This window comes from Myripristis murdjan, chromosome 20 (assembly GCF_902150065.1).
Source record: "Myripristis murdjan chromosome 20, fMyrMur1.1, whole genome shotgun sequence".
Taxonomy (NCBI): Eukaryota; Metazoa; Chordata; class Actinopteri; order Holocentriformes; family Holocentridae; genus Myripristis; species Myripristis murdjan.
Window position 1 is genome coordinate 1151771 of NC_043999.1, and position 23956 is coordinate 1175726.

The 23956-nt window shown below is 45.8% G+C and overlaps 2 protein-coding genes across 2 annotated transcripts in view; both read right to left on the reverse strand.

Annotated features, from left to right (window-relative positions):
• Positions 1-4041: 4041 nt before the first annotated feature.
• On the reverse strand, positions 4042-13059 carry LOC115379173 (stonustoxin subunit beta-like). The gene is made up of 3 exons (XM_030079894.1): positions 13025-13059; positions 12522-12568; positions 4042-4965 (listed from the first exon to the last, which is right to left on the reverse strand). Exons 1-3 carry the CDS (start codon positions 13057-13059, stop codon positions 4304-4306), a joined length of 744 nt encoding a protein of 247 aa, XP_029935754.1. The 3' UTR covers positions 4042-4303.
• Positions 13060-13073: 14 nt separating this feature from the next.
• LOC115379174 (NACHT, LRR and PYD domains-containing protein 12-like) overlaps positions 13074-23956 on the reverse strand; it is a 47254-nt gene continuing 36371 nt past the window's right edge. The window contains 3 exon segments of the mRNA XM_030079895.1: positions 13074-13103; positions 13263-13377; positions 14979-15149. Of these exon segments, the coding sequence (XP_029935755.1) occupies positions 13074-13103; positions 13263-13377; positions 14979-15149 (316 nt within the window).

The window sequence follows — 23956 nt, forward strand, 5'->3', positions numbered from 1 at the left end:
GGAACAGAGGTGCCCGGACGCCGTCTAAAAAAGCAAAACCCAGAATGAGCCCACTGGTCGTTTGTTCAGCAGCTTCTTACAGCCTGCAGCTCCGCCTCAAAGCCAGCAGAGCTCCAGTGGTCCTGTGAGGAATGACACTGTGCTGAAGTGTGAAGGCAGCAGCAAAGTCCATGTGAGACGGCTGCTGGGGGGACGCACGGCTCAGTCAGCCCGTCTGTCAGTCAGCTGACCTGCGTTCAAGTCCACGCCACAGCACGGTTAGCTGATGGTTCACAGTCCTATTGGAAATGATTTTATCGACGGGTGTAAATCATCCTTTTCAAATATGAATGTGGCAAAAACTAAAGAAAAGTGCATTGATTTCAGAAGGAAGCGCACTACCACCCCCCCCACCTTTACAGGTGTTGTTACGGTTTGCAGCAGAACTGAAGCTCCGCCCCTGTGCGACATGAATGAGCTGAACAGAGTCAGGTCTCTTAAGAAGGCCCAGTCACTTGTGGAGGAGCCGAGCCTCTTGCCTTGTGGGGAGAGTTTGTGCTGCTGCCATCAGGGCGCAGATCTCTTCTGCCACCAACACAACAAACACACTGAGAAGCTCCTTTCTCCCTGCTGCTGTCAGCACCCTGAAGGCATCCTGGAGACAGTCTGTGTTTGTGACTGTGGGATGTGTTCTGATGGGATGTTTGGATTATTTATTGTTCTTCTGTTTTTTTTTCTCTGCTGCTGGCTGTGAATCAAATTGCCCTTTGGGGATAATAAAAGTGACCTTGACCTTGATAAAGTCTGATGACAAACCTCTCCTTCACCTTAAGCAGGGCTGCCCTCCCTGAAGGCAGAACACGGGCTGTGTGCGGGGCCTCATATGAGCCGCAGTGTTTGGGCCCCCAAGTCCAGCCAGCTGAGGTCTGTCCTCCACCATACACACCACTGGAATGACTGACAGGCACCATCTGACCAATCACTGCTCAGGGCCAGGCGGACATGCAGTGAAGAGACGGGGATGAAAAGACAGTTTGAATCCGGTGCAAGTGAGAGGAAAACAAACAAACAAACAAACAAACAAACAAAAAGCAGAAGAGGCTGGAGCTTCACCTGAAGGTGGGGAAGCTGTTTGAGGAAAAATGTGAAGCTTTGGCCAGATTCTGACCTTGAGCTGCACCTCACCACATGAGAGGAGTCCAGTCTCTGTGCCACGGCTGCTGGACCTTCACTTATTATTATTATTATTATTATTATTATTATTATTATTAGCATTATTAGCATTCATCTCGTGTGCTGCTGACGCCTTCCTGTGCGCTCTGCTCTCTCCTCTGAATGCAGAGGGAATGCAGAGGTTTGGGAAAGCTTCACATTTCTCTGCTGCAGCAGCAGAGGAGGAGCTGCAGGGCTCACCTCACGCTGCGCTCTGATTGGCTGCTGCACACTGTCACCTGTGCAGCCCGGAGGCTTCAAATGACCACATGTTGGTGTGTTTCAGGATTATTCTGGCATTCTCATCTATCAGCTGTGTCAATTAAATATGAAAAACTGGTTTAAATCTATATTTGTAAAGTTTAACTTTTGCACTTTTATTTTGACAGTTTCCCTCCCCACTGTGTGTGTGTGTGTGTGTGTGTGAGCACACAGATTCTCCAGTTTGTTGATGATGTTGTTCTGTGTCCAGTTGGTTTTGTTGGTTATGATCATTATTTTCCTCTCTGATATTCATGTCTGGAAAACGCTTGTTGCTGCTGTTTCTGACACGACTGCGCCTGCTCTCCAGCATGAAATCCCCACTCCCGCTTCATTCATGTCTTCCAGCATTTCACCACGGGGGTTACACCTGAAGTGCAGCATGTTTTTTTTTTTTTATTAGCCATGAGGTCAAAGTGCAGCAACACACCTTGTTTCTGCTGCAGTTGAGTTTACTGGGACAAACACAGTTCACACAGCCTGCACTTTATTAACATTTAGTACACACACAGCTTTATTTTAGATTCTAGTGCAGATCCTGAACGTGAGCTGCTGAATTCCTGGGAAACGTGTCTAAAATGATGCAGGAGACATGTAGATGTGTTCTATGTGATGTGGCTCTGCAGCCATGAAGCAGCAGCATGTTGGTTGTGAATCTTTCCCTCAGTGTCAGAGTGATGGAGACACGAGCTGCCGTCAGCTCCCTGAGGAGACCCGAGGGGGAACTTCAGTGCTCAAGCTCCTCTTGGATTTGTTCTGCTCAGCCTCTCCCACTCGTTCTGGCTTTCCTCCTTTTGTGTCCGTCCTGCTGGTGAAGAGCCCAAACCCACTTTCACACTCCCACTGTTCCCACTGTTCCCACTGTCCCCACTGTCCCCACTGCTCCCACTGTCCCCACTGTTCCCACTGTTCCCACTGTTCCCACTGTCCCCACTGTCCCCACTGTTCCCACTGTTCCCACTGTTCCCACAGGGTGTGAGTGCTGATCTCCAGGCTGCCCCGCCTCCACAAGGGAGCCGTCAGGTTAGAAAGCAGCTGACTCGTCATTCATGAAGCTCATGTCCCTCACAGCAACTCCTCCTACAACACACACGCGCGCGCACACACACACACACACACACACACACACACACACACACACACACAGGACAAAATGGAGACACACTGCAGGGCAAACACAAGGATGTCCTCAGTCAGAAAAATGGAGTTTGAAAAGCTGAAGTGTGCAGGAGTGAAAGTGGCGGTTTTGCAGATGAACTCCTGACGTCACCAGCATGAAGACTTCCTCACGCCTTCAGCTGTCATTTTGCAGAAGCCAGTCATCTCCACATTCACTCAAGATTTTTACCATTCACACTTTTACTTTGAAGGATCTGCACAACAGTGGATGGTGGCTCCCGTTGTGTTATTCAAATGAGCTTCTATCACCACCTGCTGGTTGTTTGATGTAATTACATGTTTATACGTTGTGCAGAGATGAAGCTGCATCATCACTGATCCTGTTCAGTTGTGTTTTAGTCTCCTGCAGAGCTCTGGCTGTGTTCCCCGAGCCTCTGAACATCAATCGCACCATGAAGAAGACTTTTATTGTACTTTTATTTTGACAGTTACCCTCGATGTCAGGAAATATAATAACTTATGGTTTCCTCTGACATTTTCAAAATAAAAGTTTCAGTCTTCATTACTTAACCAGCAGATGGCAGTAGTGTGTAACGCTGTGCTTTATCAGTGCACCCAGCAGCTTCCATGCACATTCATGTGATGTGCTTTAATGTGCACTGAGTGACTTGAAGCCTCTCAGACAGTGTGAGTGATGAGCTGTGGTGCACAGACCCGGGCGACAGGCTGAGGGCTTCTCAGAGAGCTGCAGGTGACCACACTTCAGCAAGAAAAGGTGACACACTCCCAAGTTAATTACCACCATGACTTTCAGTTTAGCCACATTTGTGTCATTAGTATTTGTGTTTGTATCTGAGTGAAGTCGTGTCACACAGACAGAAACTGGACTGACAAAAATCAGGGGCGAAAATCCCATTTCATTATTGGTGGGGAAATAAACAGCAAAATTTCTGGAGTAATTCCTGGAGAGGACATGAAAAACTGTCTGTCTGGCGCGACTGGACCTCCCTCTTTCTCTCTTACGCTCCTTTGAAACTTGCTGTACAGTGTTGAGCCTCAGCATGTTCATATGTTTTAAATAATGCTATTAAAAACAATAATCCTCGAACCAAATGTCTTTGCTCACTGTTCTAATTTCCACTACAGTCCATCAAAGTAGCTTTACAAGAACTAGAAACTCAAAATAAGCTCTAAAACTAGAGATTACCTTGAATAATCCAACTACATCAAACTATTCTTCAAAAAACAGATTTATTGTAGTGTCAATAAAAAACAAAGCAAGATATGGCATCAAATAGTGACATACAGTATATGTTGGAGCTGTACACTGTCCCTTTTAGATGTGGTTAAAAACAGGTCTTGTCCTCCCCAACCCCGCCAGGATTTCCGCCTATGGTCAGTGGACACCATGTGTTCCCATGAAGGTCTCACCAAGGAGTGTGTGTGTGTGTTTTTTGATTTTTAAAGGACATTTTTAACTAGAAACTATTACAAATGAATTTCCTCTTCATCTGTGTCTGTTTTTAATCACCTTTTAAATGACTTCTTAAATACTTAATGAACTTATGTTTTCAGCATTAACAATCAGCTTCTTGATGAAAATCAATATATCATGCGTGTGTGTGTGTGTGTGTGTGTGTGTGTGTGTGTGTGTGTGTGTGTGGTCCACTGGTTTGGCCTTGCATAATATCTGTCTAGCACAATGATATTAATCCAAAGCTGCTCATATCCATCACATTATGCAACATTTTTCCCAAACACTTGCTGGTGGCTTTGTTGGTGGCTTTGTTGGTGGCTTTGTTGGTGGCTTTGTTGGTGGCTTTGCTGGTGGCTTTGTTGGTGGCTTTGCCAGAAGTTGTTGTCTCTCAGAAACTGGCAGCAGACCCAGATGAGAATCAGGATCCCAGACCCCAAACCCAGGGTAGAAAGGCTCAGTGAAGGTGGAGCTGAAGGTGTGGAGGAGTCTCAGTCTGTCAGAAGAGACTCTGTAGAAGGACAGAGTTCCAGCAGAGCAGTCCAGATACACTGCTACTCTGTCAGATCCATGAGAATGGACAGAGAGGAGGGTGGACTTCCTGTTGTGACTGGCAGTGTAGCTGTCACCAGAGCACCTCAGACTCCACGACTGTTTATTGTGCCCAAGCTGAGAGTCATCTCCACTTCTTGTGATTCTTCTGTAAGTCACTGCTATATCAACCTCTCCGCTCCACTGGACCTCCCAGTAACATCGCCCAGTCAGACCTTCTCTACACAGAACCTGAGGCCACTGGTCAAATCTGTCTGGGTGATCAGGATACGACTGCTGCTTATACGTCATCTTCACCTCTCTGTTGTCTTCAGACAGACGGAGTCTTCTGTTCGCTGTGTTTGGATCCAGTGTGAGATGACGGGCATCTGATGGGGAGAAGACACACAGCACACATCAGAAATCCTCATTTACTGAGACTCACTTCATCAGCTGTCAGTCAGAGCTGCAGCACATCCAGATTGCAGCTGTGTTCACAGCACAAGTACCATGTGGATTGTCTGTTTAATGTGTCTGCTTCCTGTCAGAGCCCATCAAGTCTGTTTCACACAGTGGAAATCCACGTTCACAGCTCATTTCTGCATCAGGACCACACACACACCAAAACAAAGTGGAAAAACACAGAGGGCCCTATCTTGTGCCACCCGCTATCCGCTGCCACTACCCGCTACCCGCAAATTGTGGATTTAGGAACTTCCGCTATCCCTAAACGGTATCTTGCGCCACCCGCTACCCGCTATCCATTATGCCGACTCCGTTATTTGTGCCTGGAGGTGTGTCCATGGGCGTGTTTCATGCGCTATCCCTAAAGTTGCTATCTTGCGCACACACTTTATAGCGCTAAAGTTTGGGCTGTTAGAGAGCGCGCCCAGGCGGCTTCAGTGCGCGCCCCGACGGAGCCTCGCCACGCACACGGTCGGACTGATACCGGGACGCCGCCGGAATGGACTGAGTATATTACTCATATAGACTGTTTAGAGGAAAGACTGTTTTAATTGGACACTTACGCCAGCACGTTTTATTGTTTTATCATAAGCCAGCAGCTGTGCTATATTTTTATTTTTAATATTTTATTTGCCCAATCTACCTTGTCAATAAATTAGTTTACACATAGTTCCACCTCTGCCTCTTGTGTGTCTGTGGTGTGGCCCGAGGATTTTACTCAATCAGTACAACCTTGTGACACGTCCACTTGGACACATGTGGCTCCACCTCCCGAATTAACTCGCCTATAATATAATATATAATATGTATATAAAGCCAACTTGCTTTAGCCTCAGTAGAAGCCCTGAGAAAATCTACCTCCCTCTCTCCATCACGGGTTTAGGATTTAGGATTTAGGATAGCGCAGCCTGCCCTTAAAGGCAATGGCACCTGGTACACTGATTGGTTTAGATAGATAGATTTTTTTTATTGTCATTGCACAATTATATACGTATAATAATGCAACGAAATTAGGGCTCAGTCCTTTCGGTGCAGGGGAGAATAGAAAGCATCGTGTATCCTGCTAGTTGAAAAGCCAAGTCCAGTAATAGATGGCTGCAGCCATGTCTCTGATATCAGAAAGAATGCAACAGTCACAGAAACACTTGTTGGATGTGCAAGCGCAGTTCCTCATCCCGTGTTCGCCATGGACCTGGCGCTGGAAAATGCTGGGAGTCGGCGGCCCAAAGGGCTGTCCTTTCAGCCGTGTCAACGCACCGGCCCTGCAGCCTCGGCGTCCTCCGGAATGTCCTGGCAGCGACGAAAGTCCGGCGTAACGTTAAGTACGTGAAGTTAACTAGCGCAACGCCCAAAACACGCCTATGCATAATATAGCGGGTAGCGCAGGTGTTTTACGGATAACGGGAGGTGCACAAGATAGCAACTTTTGCGGGGGAACACCTCTTGCGCAATGCTAAATCCGCAAATAACAGGTTTAGGGACTCTGGCGCAAGATAGGGCCCAGAGAGCCATGTGACTGTCAGCAGCGTCTCTACAAAGCTGACATTCAAAAAGATGAAGGTCAGGATGCTGCTGCTCTGCTGGAGGTCCAGGTTTAACATCTGTCCTCTTCTGTGTCGTGCATTTCACTCAGAAACATAAACTCTGTGTGTGTGTGTGTGTGTGTGTGTGTGTGTGTGTTGAGAATACTGGGTTTATAGATATCTGCTGGGACCTCTCTACCCTGGACAGCAACTCCAGTCAGAGAGCAGACTGGACACAGAGAATTTCCTTTTCTCCTTTCATATAAAGAGCTTTGGCATTACAGAAGAATGCGGCTTCACCAAGGTGTAAGTGGTTAATCTGTGAACAGAACGACGAAATTATAAAGAATATAATTATTTCAACATGAATGAAATAATGAATGAAATAACATCAAACATCAAAATAATATCAATCATACTGACATATAGGGCCCTATCTTGCGCCAGACTCCCTAAACCCGCTATTTGCGGATTTGGGATTTAGGAAGAGGCGTTCCCCCGTAAAAGTTGCTATCTTGTGCACCTGCCGCTATCCGCAAAACACCTGCGCTACCCGCTATATTATGCATAGGCGTGTTTTGGGCGTTACGCCAGTTAAACCAATCAGTGTGCCAGGTGCCATTGCCTTTAAGGGCAAGATGCGCTATCCTAAATCCTAAATCCTAAACCCGCGATGGAGAGAGGGAGGTAGATTTTCTCAGGGCTTCTACTGAGGCTAAAGCAAGTTGGCTTTATATACATATTATATATTATATTATAGGCGAGTTAATTCGGGAGGTGGAGCCACATGTGTCCAAGTGGACATGTCACAAGGTTGTACTGATTGAGTAAAATCCCCGGGCCACACCACACACACACAAGAGGCAGAGGTGGAACTATGTGTAAACTAATTTATTGATAAGGTAGATTGGGCAAATAAAATATTAAAAATAAAAATATAGCAAAGCTGCTGGCTTATGATAAAACAATAAAACGTGCTGGCGATAGTGTCCAATTAAAACAGTCTTTCCTCTAAACAGTCTATATGAGTAATATACTCAGTCCATTCCGGCGGCGTCCCGGTATCAGTCCGACCGTGTGCGTGGCGAGGCTCCGTCGGGGCGCGCACTGAAGCCGCCTGGGCGCGCTCTCCTAACAGCCCAAACTTTAGGGAAAGCGGATAGATAGATAGATAGATAGGTAGATAGGTATACTTTATTGATCCCAGATTGGGAAATTCAGAACAAAAAATAAAATTAAAAATTAAAATTAAAAGTATACACAATAGAGACTAAAAAAAGTGTAATATATACACTAAGTACAATAAGGGCTAAGTATATACAATAAAGTGGCCTGAGAATGTAAAATGTAAAATGTTTAAGTGTTGAAATGTAAGAAATGTAAGATATACTGATGTAAATAATAAATATGAAAAATGAAAAATACAGATAGTAGATGGTATGGCACAGGGTAAGTTTGACACCATGGTACCAGGAAACCAAGTGGCAGAACCCGACGCCCGGCAATGGGATTCGGCGACTGTCCAACTTGATTTGGTCCCATGGAATCACCACTTCTAATAAATAACAGTTAAGGTGCTGAGTGATGGATAATAAAATAAAATAACCTAAACAAGTAGGTAAGGTGCTGAGTAGTGGATAAAAAATAAACAAACACTTTAAGGTGCTGGGTAGTGGAGTGTTAAAAACAAAGCTATACTGCAGAGAGTCGTGAGTCTCTGTCGGACCTGTGTGAGTTATTGTACAGTTTGATGGCTTGTGGCAGGAATGATTTCCTGTATCTGTCCCTTCGACAGCGGAGCTGCAACAGTCTGTTGGAGAAGGAGCTCCGCTGTCTGTCCAGTGTGTGGTGGAGAGGGTGGTCAGGGTTATCCATGATGGATAGCAGTTTGTTCAGTGTCCTCCTCTCCACCACAGCCTCCACAGTGTCCAGTTTGCAGCCGATCACGGAGCCAGCCCTCCGGATCAGTTTATTGAGTCTGTTGTTGTCACTGGCTCCGATGCTGCTCCCCCAACAAACCACAGCGAAGAAGAGTACGCTGGCCACAACAGACTGATAGAACATCTCCAACATCTTGCTGCACACATTGAAGGATCTCAGCTTCCTCAGGAAGTAGAATCTGCTCATCCCCTTCTTGTACACAGCTTTGGTGTTGGATTTCCAGTCCAGTCTGTTGTTGATGTTGACACCCAGGTACTTGTAGTCCTCCACCTCCTCCACATCCTCTCCCAGAATGCACAGTGACTGTGAAGCCGTCCTCTTCTTCCTGAAGTCGATCACCATCTCTCTGGTCTTGCTGAGATTCAGCCTCAGGTGATTGCGTCCAGCCCACTCCACAAAGTTATCCACCACTGCTCTGTACTCCCCCTCCCTTCCCTCACTTATACACCCAACAACAGCCGAGTCATCAGAAAATTTCTGCAGATGGCATGACTCGGAGTTGTACTGAAAGTCTGTGGTGTATAAGGTGAAAAGGAAAGGGGACAGTACAGTCCCCTGTGGAGCTCCTGTATCACTGACCACCGCGTCAGACAGAACACTGCCCAGACGAACAAACTGTGGCCTGCCTGTCAGGTAGTCAGTAATCCAGGAGACAATGGAGGTGTCGACACCCATCACCTGCAGCTTCTCACCCAGCAGCAGTGGCTGGATGGTGTTAAAAGCACTGGAGAAATCAAAGAATGTGATTCTCACAGTGTTGCCACCACCATCCAGATGCATATGAGCTCGTTGCAGCAGGTATATGATGGCATCATCAACTCCCAAATGGGGCTGGTAGGCAAACTGTAGAGGGTCTAGCAACTCCTTCACCTGCGGCCTCAGGTGGGCCAAGACCAGCCTCTCCAGCACCTTCATCAGATGAGATGTGAGGGCAACTGGTCGGTAGTCATTGAGGTCCGATGGAGTCGACTTTTTTGGGACAGGAACCAGGCAGGACGTCTTCCACAGCACCGGGACTCTCTCCTGACTCAGGCTCAGGTTGTAGAGGTGTTGGATGACAGAAGACAGCTGGCTGGCACAGGTCCTCAGGATCCTGGGGCTGATACCATCAGGTCCTGCGGCTTTCCTCTGGTGGAGTCTCTCCAGCTGTCTCCTAACCTGGCCTGTAGTTACAGTCATGTGGGGGAGGGTGCTGGCGTCTTCAGTGGAGGAGGAGGTAGAGGGGGAGGGGGAGGAGAGGTGCTGCACAGGAGTGCTCACCACAGGGGGGGGTGGGGGGAGGGGTGGATGCAGTGGGGGCGTGTGGGGGTCTGGATGTGTGAGGGAGACAGGCGGCTGTGAGCTGAACCTGTTGAAGAAGACGTTCAGCTCGTTGGCTCTCTCCAGGCTGCCTGATGGTTGCCTTTGTCTCCCTTTACATCCGGTGATCTGTTTCATCCCAGTCCACACATCCCTCACATTGTTCTGCTGGAGTTTGGCCTCCAGCTTCCTCCTGTAGCTTTCTTTGCACCCCCTCAGTTTCTCCCTGAGTTTGTGCTGCACTCTCCTCAGTTCCTCTCTGTCTCCAGACCTGAAAGCCCTCTTCTTCTTGTTGAGGAGTGCTTTCAGGTCGCTGGTGATCCATGGCTTGTTGTTGGGGTAGCAGCGTACAGTCCGGGTTGGTATGGTGGTGTTTTCACAGAACCTGATGTATTCTGTGATGCAGTCTGTCATGTCGTTGATGTCCTCCCCGTGTGGCTCACAGAGTACATCCCAGTCCATTGTCTCGAAGCAGTCCTGCAGTGCCTCAGCAGCCTCCTGAGTCCACCTCCTCACCGTCCTGGTGTGAACAGGCTGCCTCTTAACAAGGGGGACATACTCGGGGGATAACAGGACCAGGTTGTGGTCTGATCTGCCAAGGGGAGGAAGGGCTGTGGTGTTGTATGCATCACTGGTGTTTGCATACAACAGATCCAGGGTTTTATTTTCTCTGGTGGGGCAGTCAATATACTGGTGGAAGGTTGGCAGTAGTTTGTCCAGTGAGACATGATTAAAGTCTCCAGTAATAACAGTGAAAGCATTGGGGTGTTGAGTCTGTACACTGGCAACGGTGGAGGTGATGACGTCACAGGCCGTCGGCGCATCAGCTGATGGGGGGATGTAAACAGCGATCACAATGGCGGACGTGAACTCCCTAGGCAGGTAATACGGACGCATTCCCACAGCAATCAGTTCAATGTCCGGGTTACAGAGACGTTCCTTCACATGCACATGTCCGGGATTACACCACCTCTCACTCACATACAGTGCAATCCCTCCTCCCTTCTTCTTACCGCTACTAATAACGCCTCTGTCCGCACGAACAACGCTGAAGCCGGGTGCCGCCACGCTGTGGTCCGGGATGTGCGAGTGCAGCCATGTCTCAGTGAAACAAAACACACTACACTCACGATATTCCCTCTGAGTCTTAATCAGCGCGGCGAGCTCGTCCGTCTTATTCCCCAGAGACCTCACGTTCCCCATGATAATCGCCGGTACCGCTCGGCGAAATCTCCTCTTCTTCACCTTCAGCTTGGCTCCAGCTCTGCATCCCCGGCGCCTCCTCCGCAGCTCCTCCGGGATGTCAGGCCTCGCTCCGGGCAGCAGCACAGGCTTACGCAGCGCAATCAGCTGGTTGCGAGTGTAAACAATGCGCTCACCGTCGCGTCTATGACCCTCCGCTGCCATGAGTGCAAAAAGTGTCCAAAACAACGGCCAGAAAGTTTAAAAAGAGAGAAAAGGTCGTGTCCGTAATGATTGGACAATGACTGGCAAAAAAAAGTACAGGTAGAATTACAGAATTAAAAAGAAAAATACAAAAAACTAAGACACACACGGGAGCTGCTGTAACAGGCTGCCACCTCACGCGGCGCCAGACGACTAATCAGAGGCCTACGTCCTGACCACCCGGATAGCGGGTGGTCAGGACCACCCGCTATCCGCTTTCCCTAAAGTGTGTGCGCAAGATAGCAACTTTAGGGATAGTGCATGAAACACGCCCACGGACACACCTCCAGGCGCAAATGACGGAGTCGGCATGACGGATAGCGGGTAGCGGGTAGTGGCAGCGGATAGCAGGTGGCACAAGATAGGGCCCATACAGTGCAGACAGCAAGCTAATAAAATGGCTGTAAAAATTTACCATCCAACCTTAGAATATAAGTCAGCAAGTGACAGCAACTGTTTTCCCAGTCTGTTCATGAATCCCCAGAGCTAGCTCGCTAGCTAGTGCTAACGTTAAGTTAGCTGAAGGCAGCTAGCGTAGGTTGTTGGGCTATAGGTCCCCGCCTCAGTGCTAACAAACAAACGTCTAACTCACAATTCAGGATTGCTGTGTCCAGTCCAGTCCAATACATATAACTGCTGACTTGACAATGGATTATAAAGCTTTTGGATGGCATTACCACCTATTCACCAAACAGAACAGTCAGGTAAGTTTCAATTGTCTAACATTAGATGTTCAAGTTATTGAAAAGAATAACGTGGACTCTTGCTCTGTTGTGGATCAATATCTACAGATGGCGTGGTGGCTGGTAGACTACTACAGTAGGCTTTCTTCTTGACAGACAGCTCTGGCAGAGAAACACTAGGCCTAGCGTTCAGGATTAGGCAGCTAAGTTTATAGATTTCTAGCAACTTGGCAGTTTGAAGTGGATGATAAAAAGCGCTTACAAAACTTGCAAAAAAAAAATAAATAATAAATAAAAAAAAAATTATATATATATATATATATATATATATATATATATATATATATATATAACCCTAACCCTATATATATATATATATATATATATATATATAGGCTGGTAGCGGGGGTAATTCACCATTCGCTCTGCACCAGGGCGATAGATCGGTAATAAAGAAACCCGCACCACCGCACTGCGCTAAATAACGACGCACCGCTCCTCGCTCACTCCAGCTCTGAACCGCTCATGAACACTGGTGTGTGTGTGTGTGTGTGTGTGTGTGTGTGTCCATACTGCCTCAATACTAACCTCCTCTAAGGCCGTCAGCTTTAATCCAGTCTTTTCCATCCTCCAGCCTGTAGGGATTAAATCATCATCATCATCATCATTTAATTGCTGGGGTTAATTGGACTTTGTTTCCCTCCTGAACCTGTTCAGTAATTCTCTGCTCGTCATGACATCATTTGTTCAGAGATGGGCAGGGAGCGTGGAAGTGCTGTGTGTGGATGGAAATCGGTGCTGTGCTGCAGTTTTGGGCTCAAAAATTCCCTCGTCCCTCGTCATCTGAGAGCAGACGCAGGCGTTCTGTGCAGGTTTGTTAGTTGGTGGAGTTTCAGTCACAGAGACATCAACCCCTTTATGCGCGTCATATTTCAAGTTTCACTTTGACATGAATTCTTCATCCAGTAGACGTGTTAACGTGCACATCAGAAACCCAGTTTAAATGGGACTAAGTGAATCATGGCCGTCCATGCAGCCATCTGAAGGCAGCTGGACTGCTGTGTCATCCTGCACAACTTAGACCTTCCTACATGCACACTGGGATGTTTCCTACAGCTGGGCACATTCCAGATGCTCTGTTTAGCCTTTTAACTGGGGTCCATCTGAAACCTGGAGAAAGGTGTTATCCACTTCAAGTCACTCTAGAACTGCCACTACCTGAGACCAACCAATGGAACTCATCCACATGGACTGACTCCACCCCTCTACTGACCTCAGAGTTTTCAGGCTGCAGTTTGGACTCTCCACCAGATCAGACAGCAGCTTCACTCCTGAATCCTGCAGCTCGTTGTAGCTCAGGTCCAGCTCTGTCAGATGGAGGTTGGACTTCAGAGCCGAGGCCAGAGAAGCACAGCTGCTCTCTGACAACCTGCAGTGTCTCAGTCTGAAGAAAGAAGAAATCATGTTGCTATAAAATAATATTTGGACACAAAGGTGTTTAGAAATCCAGTTTGAAAGCATGCAGGATTATATAATCTGATAAGATCTGTTCAGGTTTATTTACAGTGAACATCTTCAGTATTTTTTATATAACATGACAATGGCAGCATTCACATATTCTGAACTGAAATATTCAAATGATGTGTTGAACATCATTTTCTGCACATTTCCCCGTAACGCAGCAGGACATGTTTAGTATCTTTAGAAACACTGAGATCTTGACTAGAATTTCAAATAAAGTTCTGTAAGTTTGAACAAAGCTTGACTGCACAGTGTGTTTGTAATGATGAACCCAGCAGTGAGGCTGGCACAGTTCACGTCACTGCGCTGGGCAGAATCAGGCAGGAAACTTGTTCTACTGGAAAAGTGACGGTGTGGCTGGGGGTGTGGGGGTGTCAGGTATCTGGGTATCGGGGGTGTCAGGGTGTCTAGGTGGGGTCAGAGGTCAGGTGAGTGGATGGTCCTTCAGTCCGTCCTGGGTCACATATACGTTTACACCTCTAATGTGATGTGGACAAAAGCATCCCAGGCCTCCGAGCGTGGTCTGAGAGATCATGGGCTCTATCTTTTACACTGAGCTACCCGCTGCCACTACCCTCTACCCCTGAATTACACATTTAGCAGCTTCCACAATCCCTAAACGGTATCTTGCGGCCACACTACCCGCTATACATTATGCCAACTCCTTTATTTGCACCTGGAGGTGTGTCTGTGGGCATGTTCATGTGCTTTCCCTACAATTGCTATCTTGACCACACACGTTAGGGAAAGTGGATAGCGGGTCCTCAAACCACCCGCTATCCCATTTGGGCTGTTACAAGAGCGCGTTCAGGCAGCTTCAATGCGCGTCCACTTGGACACATGTGGACGTGCACATGCGGCTCCACCTCCCGAATAAAAAGCCACCTTGCTTTAGCCTCAGTTGAACCCCTGAGAAAATGGCAGAGATAGTACTAAATCACGACGTTCCTCTCTCCATCACGGGTATCAATTTGCAGATTTGGGATTGCACATCCTACTCTTAAAGGCAATGGCACCTGGCACACTGATTGTTTTAAGTGGCGTAACTCCCAAACCACACCTATGCATAATATAACGGGTAGCGCAGGTGTTTTAGGGATAACCCCCGCAACAGTTGTTATCTTGCAGGTGTACAAGTTACTTGCACTCTTACACAATGCTAAATCCCCAAATAACGGGTTCAGGGACTCTGACGCAAGATAGGGCCCCAGATCTCAAGACGCATTGAGGACACATTCTGTGGTGTTTACACCTGTCTCAGTCCTGTCCACCTGGGACCGGATCACGCAGAACGGATGTTGATGCCAGGAGGAAACAGGGCCTTTGACCTGGGCATAATCATGCTGATCATTCCTTTCATGTGCTGACTTTAAGAAAACCATGACCTTTACTCTTAAACCATTTCATTTCATTTCATTTCATTTCATTCATTCTATCATTCTGTCTGTCAGTGTGGAGGTTAGCTGTCACAACAAATTCACATCATTTTCATGTCAGCGCAGATCAAATAAAGTGCAGTCTGACCTCAGAGTCTTCAGTCTGCAGTTCGGACTCTCCAGTCCAGCAGACAGCAGCTTCACTCCTGAATCCTGCAGCTGGTTCTCACTCAGGTCCAGCTCTGTCAGATGGGGGTTGGACTTCAGAGCCGAGGCCACAACTTCACAGTGAGTCTCTGAGAGTCCACAGTCAGACAGTCTGTAATTACAGATCAAATGTGAATTGTACTGTATTAAGTGAAGAACCTTAAAGTGCTTAATGTACAAGAAGCGCAAGTTTTAGGCTAAGTTCCTCAGTCAGGTCATTTCATATTCTTCTAAAACCAAACAGGCGTCACATGAATCTCCAGTTGTTTAAAAAAAAAAAAAACATGCTGACAATTGTGTCATGTAACACTGTCTGTTCTGTTGTTTTATCCACCTGAAAATACACTATATTGCCAAAAGTATTCGCTCGTCTGCCTTCACCCACATATGAACGTGAGTGACATTCCATTCTTAAACCATAGGATTTAATATGATGTCGGCCCACCCTTTGCAGCTATAACAGCTTCAACTCTTCTAGGGAGGCTTTCCACAAGGTTTAGGAGTGTGTTTATGGGAATTTTTGACCATTCTTCCAGAAGTGCATTTGTGAGGTCAGACACTGATGTTGGGTGAGAAGGTCTGGCTCGCAGTCTCCGCTCTAATTAATCCCAAAGGTGTTCTATCGGGTTGAGGTCAGGACTCTGTGCAGGCCACTCAAGTTCTTCCACACCAAACTGGTTCATCCATGTCTTTATGGACCTTGCTTTGTGCACTGGTGTGCAGTCATGTTGGAAGAGGAAGGGGCCATCTCCAAACTGTTCCCACAAAGTTGGGAGCATGAAATTGTCCAAAATGTCTCAGTGATCTGAAGCATTAAGAGTTCCTTTCACTGGAACTAAGGGGCTGAGCCCAACTCCCGAAAAACAACCCCACAACATAATCCCCCCTCCACCAAACTTTACACTTGGCACAATGCAATCAGATAAGTACCATTCTCCTGGCAACTGCCAAACCCAGACTCGTCCATCACCGCTGCATCCGATGCTTTGCATTGAGTTTGGTGATATAAGGCTTAGATGCAGCTGCTCGGCCATGGAAACCCATTCCATGAAGCTCTCTACACTACTTTATTATAATACCACTAACTGTTGATTGTGGAATATTTAGTAGCGAGGAAATTTCACGACTGGACTTATTGCACAGGTGGCATCCTATCACGGTACCACACTGGAATTCACTGAGCTCCTGAGAGCAACCCATTCTTTCACAAATGTTTGTAGAAGTAGTCTGCATGCCTAGGTGCTTGATTTTATACACCTGTGGTCATGGAAGTGATTGGAACACCTGAATTCAATGATTTGGATAGCTGAGTGAATACTTTTGGCAATACAGTGTACATCTGTCTGTTGTGATTAAATTTTCTCTCATGAACACAGCCACCTGAAAAATTAAGTAAACTTTGCCAATATTTGACTTTAGCAGTAAAAAAAGACACTTCCCCATTGAAGAACAACCTTTATAGTACAGACAGTGTGTTAATGTGCAGTATGTTATCTATCTCTACTGTAACTCTGATGCTGTCAGGTGTTAATGCTGCTCTACACTGTTGTGTAACGTCTATATTAACATCAGGACTAACCGAGCCTTCCTGCAGTTCCTCACAGCTGGGATCAGTCTCTGTCGTCCCTCCACTGATGTGTTGTACGCCTTCAGGTCCAAAACATCCAGAACCTCCTCTGACATCTGCAGCATGTAGGCCAGAGCTGAGCAGTAAATGCCAGAGAGTTCCTTCTCTGATCTGTTCTCTGACTTCAGGAACTCTTGGATGTCCTGATGTACTGAGAGGTCGTTCATCTCCATCAAACAGTGGAAGATGTTGATGCTTCTGTCAGGAGAGACATTTAAAGTGTCCATCTTCTTCAGGTTGTTGATGGCTCTCTGGATGTCTTCTGGTCTGCTCTCTGTCTGACCCAGCAGGCCTCCTAAGAGCCTCTGGTTGGACTGCAGGTAGAGGCCATGAAGGAAGCGGACAAAGAGGTCCAGGTGACCATTTCTACTGTCCAAGGCTCTGAACATTGCTGCCTTCAGCAAGGCATCCAGGGATTGATCACTGCATCCATATCTACCCCAGTCTTTTCCTAGGAATGTGTTCAGTACTTTAGAGTTTTCATATCTAACAGACATACCATTATGAAAATAACTGACCTCATCATCCAGGGATGATTCACTGTCTTCATAGTCCAAGTCACATCCAATGATGTGACTCTCCATGTCCCTGTTGGTGTAGCAGTGGAATATGTAGACTGCAGCAAGAAACTCCTGAATGCTCAGATGAACAAAGCAGTAGACTTTTCTCTGAAGGAGTACATACTCTGTTTTGAAGATCTCTGTGCACACTCCTGAGTACACCGAGGCCTCTGTGACATCAAGACCACACTCCTCCAGGTCTTCTTGGTAGAACATCAGGTTGCCTTTCTCCAGATGTTCAAACGCCAGCCTGCCCAGCTTCAGAAGAACTTCCCTGTCAGTCTCCATCAGCTTCTGCTGACTCCTGTCATGTCTCTCATCGTACTTGTGCTTCTTCCTCTGTGTCTGAACCAGCAGGAAGTGTGAGTACATGTCAGTCAGGCTCTTGGGCAGCTCTCCTCTCTGGTCTGTAGTCAACATGTGCTCCAGAACTGTAGAAGTGATCCAGCAGAAGACTGGGATGTGGCACATGATGTGGAGGCTCCTGGACGCCTTGATGTGTGAGATGATTCTGCTGGACAGCTCCTCATCACTGGATCTCCTCCTGAAGTACTCCTCCTTCTGGAGGTCAGTGAACCCTCGCACTTCTGTTACCCTGTCCACACATGTAGGAGGGATCTGATTGGCCGCCGCAGGTCTGGAAGTTATCCAGAGGAGAGCCGAGGGAAGCAGATTCCCCTTGATGAGGTTTGTCAACAGCGCGTCTACTGATGACGTCAGTGTGACATCAGACACGACCTCATTGTTCTGGAAATCCAATAAAAACCTGCTTTCATCCAGGCCATCAAAGATGAACACCACTTCACAGATGGCGAGCTTCTCTGCTGTGACCGTCTGTAATGTTGGATGGAAAACACGGAGCAGCTGGAGAAGACTGTAGCGCTCATCTTTGATCAAGTTCAGCTCCCGGAACGAAAGCAGAACCACAAGACTGACATGTTGGTTTTCCAAGCCCTCTGCCCAGTCCAGAGTGAACTTCTGCACTGAGAAGGTTTTTCCAATGCCAGCAACGCCCTGCGTCACAACTACTCTGATGTGTGTGTCTTGGCCAGGTAAGGGTTTAAAGATGTCGTGGCACTCGATTGGAGTGTCACTGAGGGTCTCCATCTTGGATGTTGTCTCCAGCTGCCACACCTCATGTTGGGTATTAACCTCTTCCCTCTGTCCCTGTGTGATGTAGAGCTCAGTGTAGATCCTGTTGAGGGGGGTTCCACTTCCTGCTGCAGCAGTTCCTTCTGTCACAAATTCACATCTCATCCTCAGACTGATCTTATGCTTGTCTAAAACCTCCTGCAGACCGCCGTCCACTGGGCTGGTTTGACTGGGTGTCTGCAGTCCAGGTCTTGCTCTGGATCTTTCTCCACACTGGGGACAGGCAGAGTCTCCTGATGAACCAGACTGGTCCCAGTATGAGGTGATGCACTGTCTGCAGAACCAGTGTCCACAGCTGGTGGAGACTGGATCCCTCAGGACCTCCTGACACAAAGCACAACAGGACAGCTGCTCGTCCACAGCCTCACTGCTCCTCTTCCTCTCTCTGTGGAGGTGAAGCAAATTCTTTATGACCAATTTCAAAAAATCATTGTTTTGACTTTCTTTTTTATTTAAACGTTCATTTGACCAGGCAAAAAATTGCTTGAGATAAAAAATCTCTTATACGAGCAAGGCTTGGCCAAGAAGGCAGTAAGCACAACCACAACACTACACACTAAAAGAACACTGATCAGTTCTGCTAAAATACTAGCAAATAAAACATTTACAGATTACATAATTTGTCATTAAGAAGACATTAACTCTGGCTTTAAAATAGACAACAATACAATACAGACAACAATAGAGGTAAAACCCTGCAGTTGTAGAGTTTTTGTAGATTGTTCCAGTCAAAGGGAGCAGAGTACATGAATGCCCTCTTGCCAAACTCAGTCCGAGTTCTGGGGACAGAGGTAGGTGGAAAGTCCAAAGACCGCAAACTGTATGATGAATTTGATGTGAGAGGAAGGTAAGTACAGAGGTATGGGGGGAGTAGTCCAATAATTGCTTTATATATGAAGGTGTACCAGTGTAGAAGCCTACGTGCAGACACAGGGTTTCCTCTCGGATTTTTTTGAAACTGAGGGGGAGGGCTTCAGCATCGTTTTCACAGGCTTGACCAAAAAAATGGATTAAATTTAATCTTGCCTCGGTACCTTTCTCTTGCCCTTTTCTCTCCCTCTGCGAGCGCACAGCAATAATAATCAAACAGGCGAGTGATGACTAAAATTGCAGTGTAATGTAACATTTCATGATATTTAAATTATCATTTCAAACTGATTATAATAAGTATATTTGCGCAAATAAAGGCTACATAGCCTATATATGTGTATATATATCCTTTTAAAATTGTTTTAACATCTGGAAGAAAAAAGAAATCATCATTCCGAAGGTGTGGCGGCTTTTATTTTGCCGTGGCGGTGCGCCACGATGAATTACATGTAGCGGAAACCCTGAGACAGGCTAACTAAAACATTTTTAGACTGTAAACTAAAATAAAACATTCATTTGAAACTCTAAAGTACTGAAAGAGCATCATGACGCAACATGTAAAATTAATTTTCTCCTCTTATGGATGAAAGTCACTGTGGCAATCATGGATGGATTCAACACTGTAGCTGTTCTGTGCTTAGTTAGATTTAGCTGTCAGTAATGAATGTTTTTCTTAATAAAAACAAAAAAAACAATTTGAAGTCATATCATTATGTTTTTTACCAAAAGTGGCTTAACATTACCTGGAAATCATTGGTTCATCAACAGGGTCCATTCTTCATTATTCCTGACTACAAACAGCAGAAATGTGTTTGTATTGTTGAGGTTGCTTTAGTGTTTTGATTGTACTGTGAGGTTTGCTTTGTTTCTCAATGTGGAGCTCATTTTATTCACTATATTTGCTTTAACTTATGAACCAGGATCGACCTCGGCTTCCAAACTAAACCCATGAAACTGTCCTTTCAACAATGTTGGGATGTTGGGTGTTTGCTCCTGTGTGGTGAGGAGCAACATCAGCTTCAAAGCTGAGTTATCTGGTATGGCTCCAAAAAACTGTTTTATAGTTTAGGCTAAGTGTTTATCTTTCTTTTCTCTATGAACAAGAACAACACTAATTAGAGTCTGCTCTCTGCAGTCTCTTCTGCATTAAATTGTTTATTCTACCAGCTGATTTCAGGAGAAAAACACAGTAAAAAAGAGTTTTTCTCTGTTGCTGCCTCAGTAGCCGAGGCACTGTTACCTCCCAGACAAACTCTGGACAGACAGCGAGCTGGAAAATGTGTGAACCTTTGAAATCTTTTTTTTTTTTTTTTTTTGTCAACAACATTAAATCAAAAAGCAATAAAATTGTCTTTCTACGGTGGGCCATTAAAATGGAAAAGTAATAATCACCTTATAGTTATTGTGACGTTTCAATCACTGTATCTTATTCAAACAATTTAATTCAGAATCTCTTTTGATGGTGGAGCTGTTTTACTCTGCAGTCTTACTTTGTGTCTGAAGGTCCAGGTTCAGCACTGAAGTCTGGAGGGTTTCTTTTAGACCGGTCACTCCTCATAGACAGACAGCTGGAGGCTGGAGGCTCTGCTCTGCCCTCCTCTGCCTCCACACACACACTCATCTTCTGCACTTCAGTCCATCTGAGAGGTAAGACACACACACACACACACACACACTTAACAAGGATCTGAGCTAGCATTATCCTTTGTGAGTTTTTTTCCTCAGTGAGGAGCAGCTGTGCATGTGTCCTCTGTCCTGTGTGATGTTTCTCCCTGAGCAGCGTTCTGGTGCCTCAGTGACTCTGAGGGGAAGATCTCTGCTTCCTCTGCAAACTGCCTGAGCTCTCTGGACTCACACTTTGGAACAAGTCACAAACCCTGTTGCACTTTTACAGCAGACACACACACTTCAGCTGCACAAGAGGGATTCAGTGGAGCTTCACACAAGTCAGCACAGAATGTTAAAGTTGAAAATATCTATATTATCTAAAAAATGTATATCATATAGTTTCTGGAGACGAACCAACAAAGTGTCCTCGGGGTGAAAAGGCTCCTGGGACACTGAGACGTTCCCAGGAGCTCGACTCTGCTATTTCAACAAAATTTAAATCAGATTGCTTTTTCCCTCAGAAGCATGCATGTATTAATTATACTGTACACTCCAGATCAAAACTTTAAGATCAGTTGAAAAATTGCAAGAATTTACATTTTGCACTGTTGGATCTTAAAAAGGTTCTAAGTAGAGCTTCAAAATGCAAATAAGAAGAAGAAAGAAGATTGAGACAAAAAAAAAAAAAAAATGAGTAAGCAATTTATTGCAAACAACCATTAAACTGAAATAGGCTGTTCGTCAGCTGATCAGACGTTTAAGACCACAGCCTTTAAAAGCCCAAATCTTCGCAAAAATGTGGATTCAGTGTCATTTTCTGTCAGGAGGCCACACTGTCATGACCTCCTGAAGGCAAAGGCAAAAAAGCTTTCTTGTTTATCACCTCAAAAATTCATTTCGGCAATCTGTGACAATCTTTATGACCACACTGGTTATTGTTGCAGTTATTTTGGTTTTACTGGTGCTTCTGGTTCAAAGTGCAGCTTGGTAACTGGTGAGCAGCGGCGGAAATGAGTCTCATCTCCGGACCGAGGCTCTTTGTCCTCCTCGGACTTTCTCATCAAATGTAAAGACGAAGCGTCCTGACGGAGAAGAGGACACATTAAAGCTCGTCCCAGCTGCTGTCCGTCCTCAGACCGTCGCTCACATTCAGGATGTTACTGCAGCAGCTGCCCGACACACTAAAAATAATTATAATAATTAGGCTATAATAATGATGATAATGTAATATAATGTAATGTTGTAGTGACACTCACCTGCTTCAGCCTTCTCTTTTTCTGTTTTTTCTGCCGTTTCAAAATGGAGTCTGAACAAACTCATCTTAAAGTTTTAGTTTCACTTTGACTTGCTGCGTGTTTGTCCTTTCAGAATAAAAGCCTCACATGGTGCGGTGTGCGGGCTGCAGTGTGTCTCTCACGCAGATGCGGGCTTGTATCCACGCAGTAAAAACACAGCTGTTCCAGTGGTGTTGATTAGAACCCAGATGGTTGGCTTGAAGTGCGGTGTTCCTGTGTTTAGCACAACTTGTTATCTCCACCTGCTGGTGGTTTGATGTAATTACAGTTTCATACATGGTGCACTGATCCTGTCTCACTGTGTTCCATAAACCCACACACTTTCATTACAAATGTGAATTATTCTTGTTCAGAGCAACATTTTATGAAATATAATAACTCGTGCTTTCCCCTGTCATTTTCAAAATAAGAGTTCTGTTTTAATGGAGTCATTTTCATGAGCTCCCTGGTGTTGCAGCGTGGGACAGAGGAGCCTGGAGAGGACGGGGCGGTGGCGCCCTCTGCTGGAGCCACACACACCTGCAGCACAGCTGAGGCAGAAAGGTAAAGGTGTGGCTCCATGCGCTGCACTCTCAGCTGTTTTTACCAAAACTGTGCCAGCAGCAGGAAGCATGTCCGCTCTGACTCCTTTCATCATTCACCTCTATTTTACATATTTTATGTTTTGTTTACTGTTTAACTGAAAATTTGCACAAAGGTTCCTGAAACAAAGAGAGAAATAACAAAGATGATTAAATACCTTTTGTTTGTCAAGTATATGATTCAAAATGTAGTAAGAAAAAGGTCTTTCCATGCATGGCATTTTATATAAACTATTTATTCATGTAATTTACAGAAAATGTACTGTATTGTGATATATACAGTGGTGAAAAAAAGTTTTTGGACACCCTTAAAATTTTACACAATCTCGCGATGTCAAATATTATCATGAAATATTTGTGGAAAAATCCAGTTTTAGCCATTTTTGTGTCTGAAGAACTTTCAGATGTGCTGCTTTATATAGACACCAAGCTGGGCAACAAAAATTGTGGCTGTGACTGGACTAAAAGAAATTGCACTTGAAGACCTAAGAGTGATTTGTTAATGCAATATTTCACAAATGCATGGGGTGTCCCAAACCGTTTTTCCACCACTATGTTGTTATCAGGATATGAGATTTAGGTCATCATACAGCCTTATATTAGCTGTGTGTGGATGGAAATCGGTGCTGTGCTGCAGGTTTGATGTCAAAAAATTCCCTCGTCCCTCGTCGTCTGAGAGCAGACGCAGGCGTTCTGTGCAGGTTTGGTAGTTGGTGGAGTTTCAGTCACTAACCCTAATCCTAATCCTAATCCTAATCCAGACACATCTGTGATCTGAGATAAAAGCTTTTGTTGATTATTGTGACAGTCTTTCCCTGGAGCTCAATGTCAAGAAAACAAAAGAACTAGTGATTGATTTTAGGAGAAACAAGAGGGCAGCTGATGCGGTGGAAATTAAAGGCACAGCTGTAGAAAGAGTGAATACGTACAAACACCTGGCTGTTGTTTTTAATGAGAAGTTGACACGGTCTGACCATATTACATCACCGCTGGACAAACTGAGTCCACGCCTTTACTGTATGAGGAAGTTACAGTCTATTCATGTAAACTCTGATGTACTGGAGATGTTTTTTATGTCTGTTACCTGCAGCGTGTGGAGCTCCTGTGCTGTGGGCTGCGGTGGGAACGCGGGGGGTCACTGGGAAGACTGGGATCGATAAACTGAACCAAAGGACGGGCAGAATGTCTGGGCAGACAGTTACAGTGGATCAGTGAACTATGAGCGC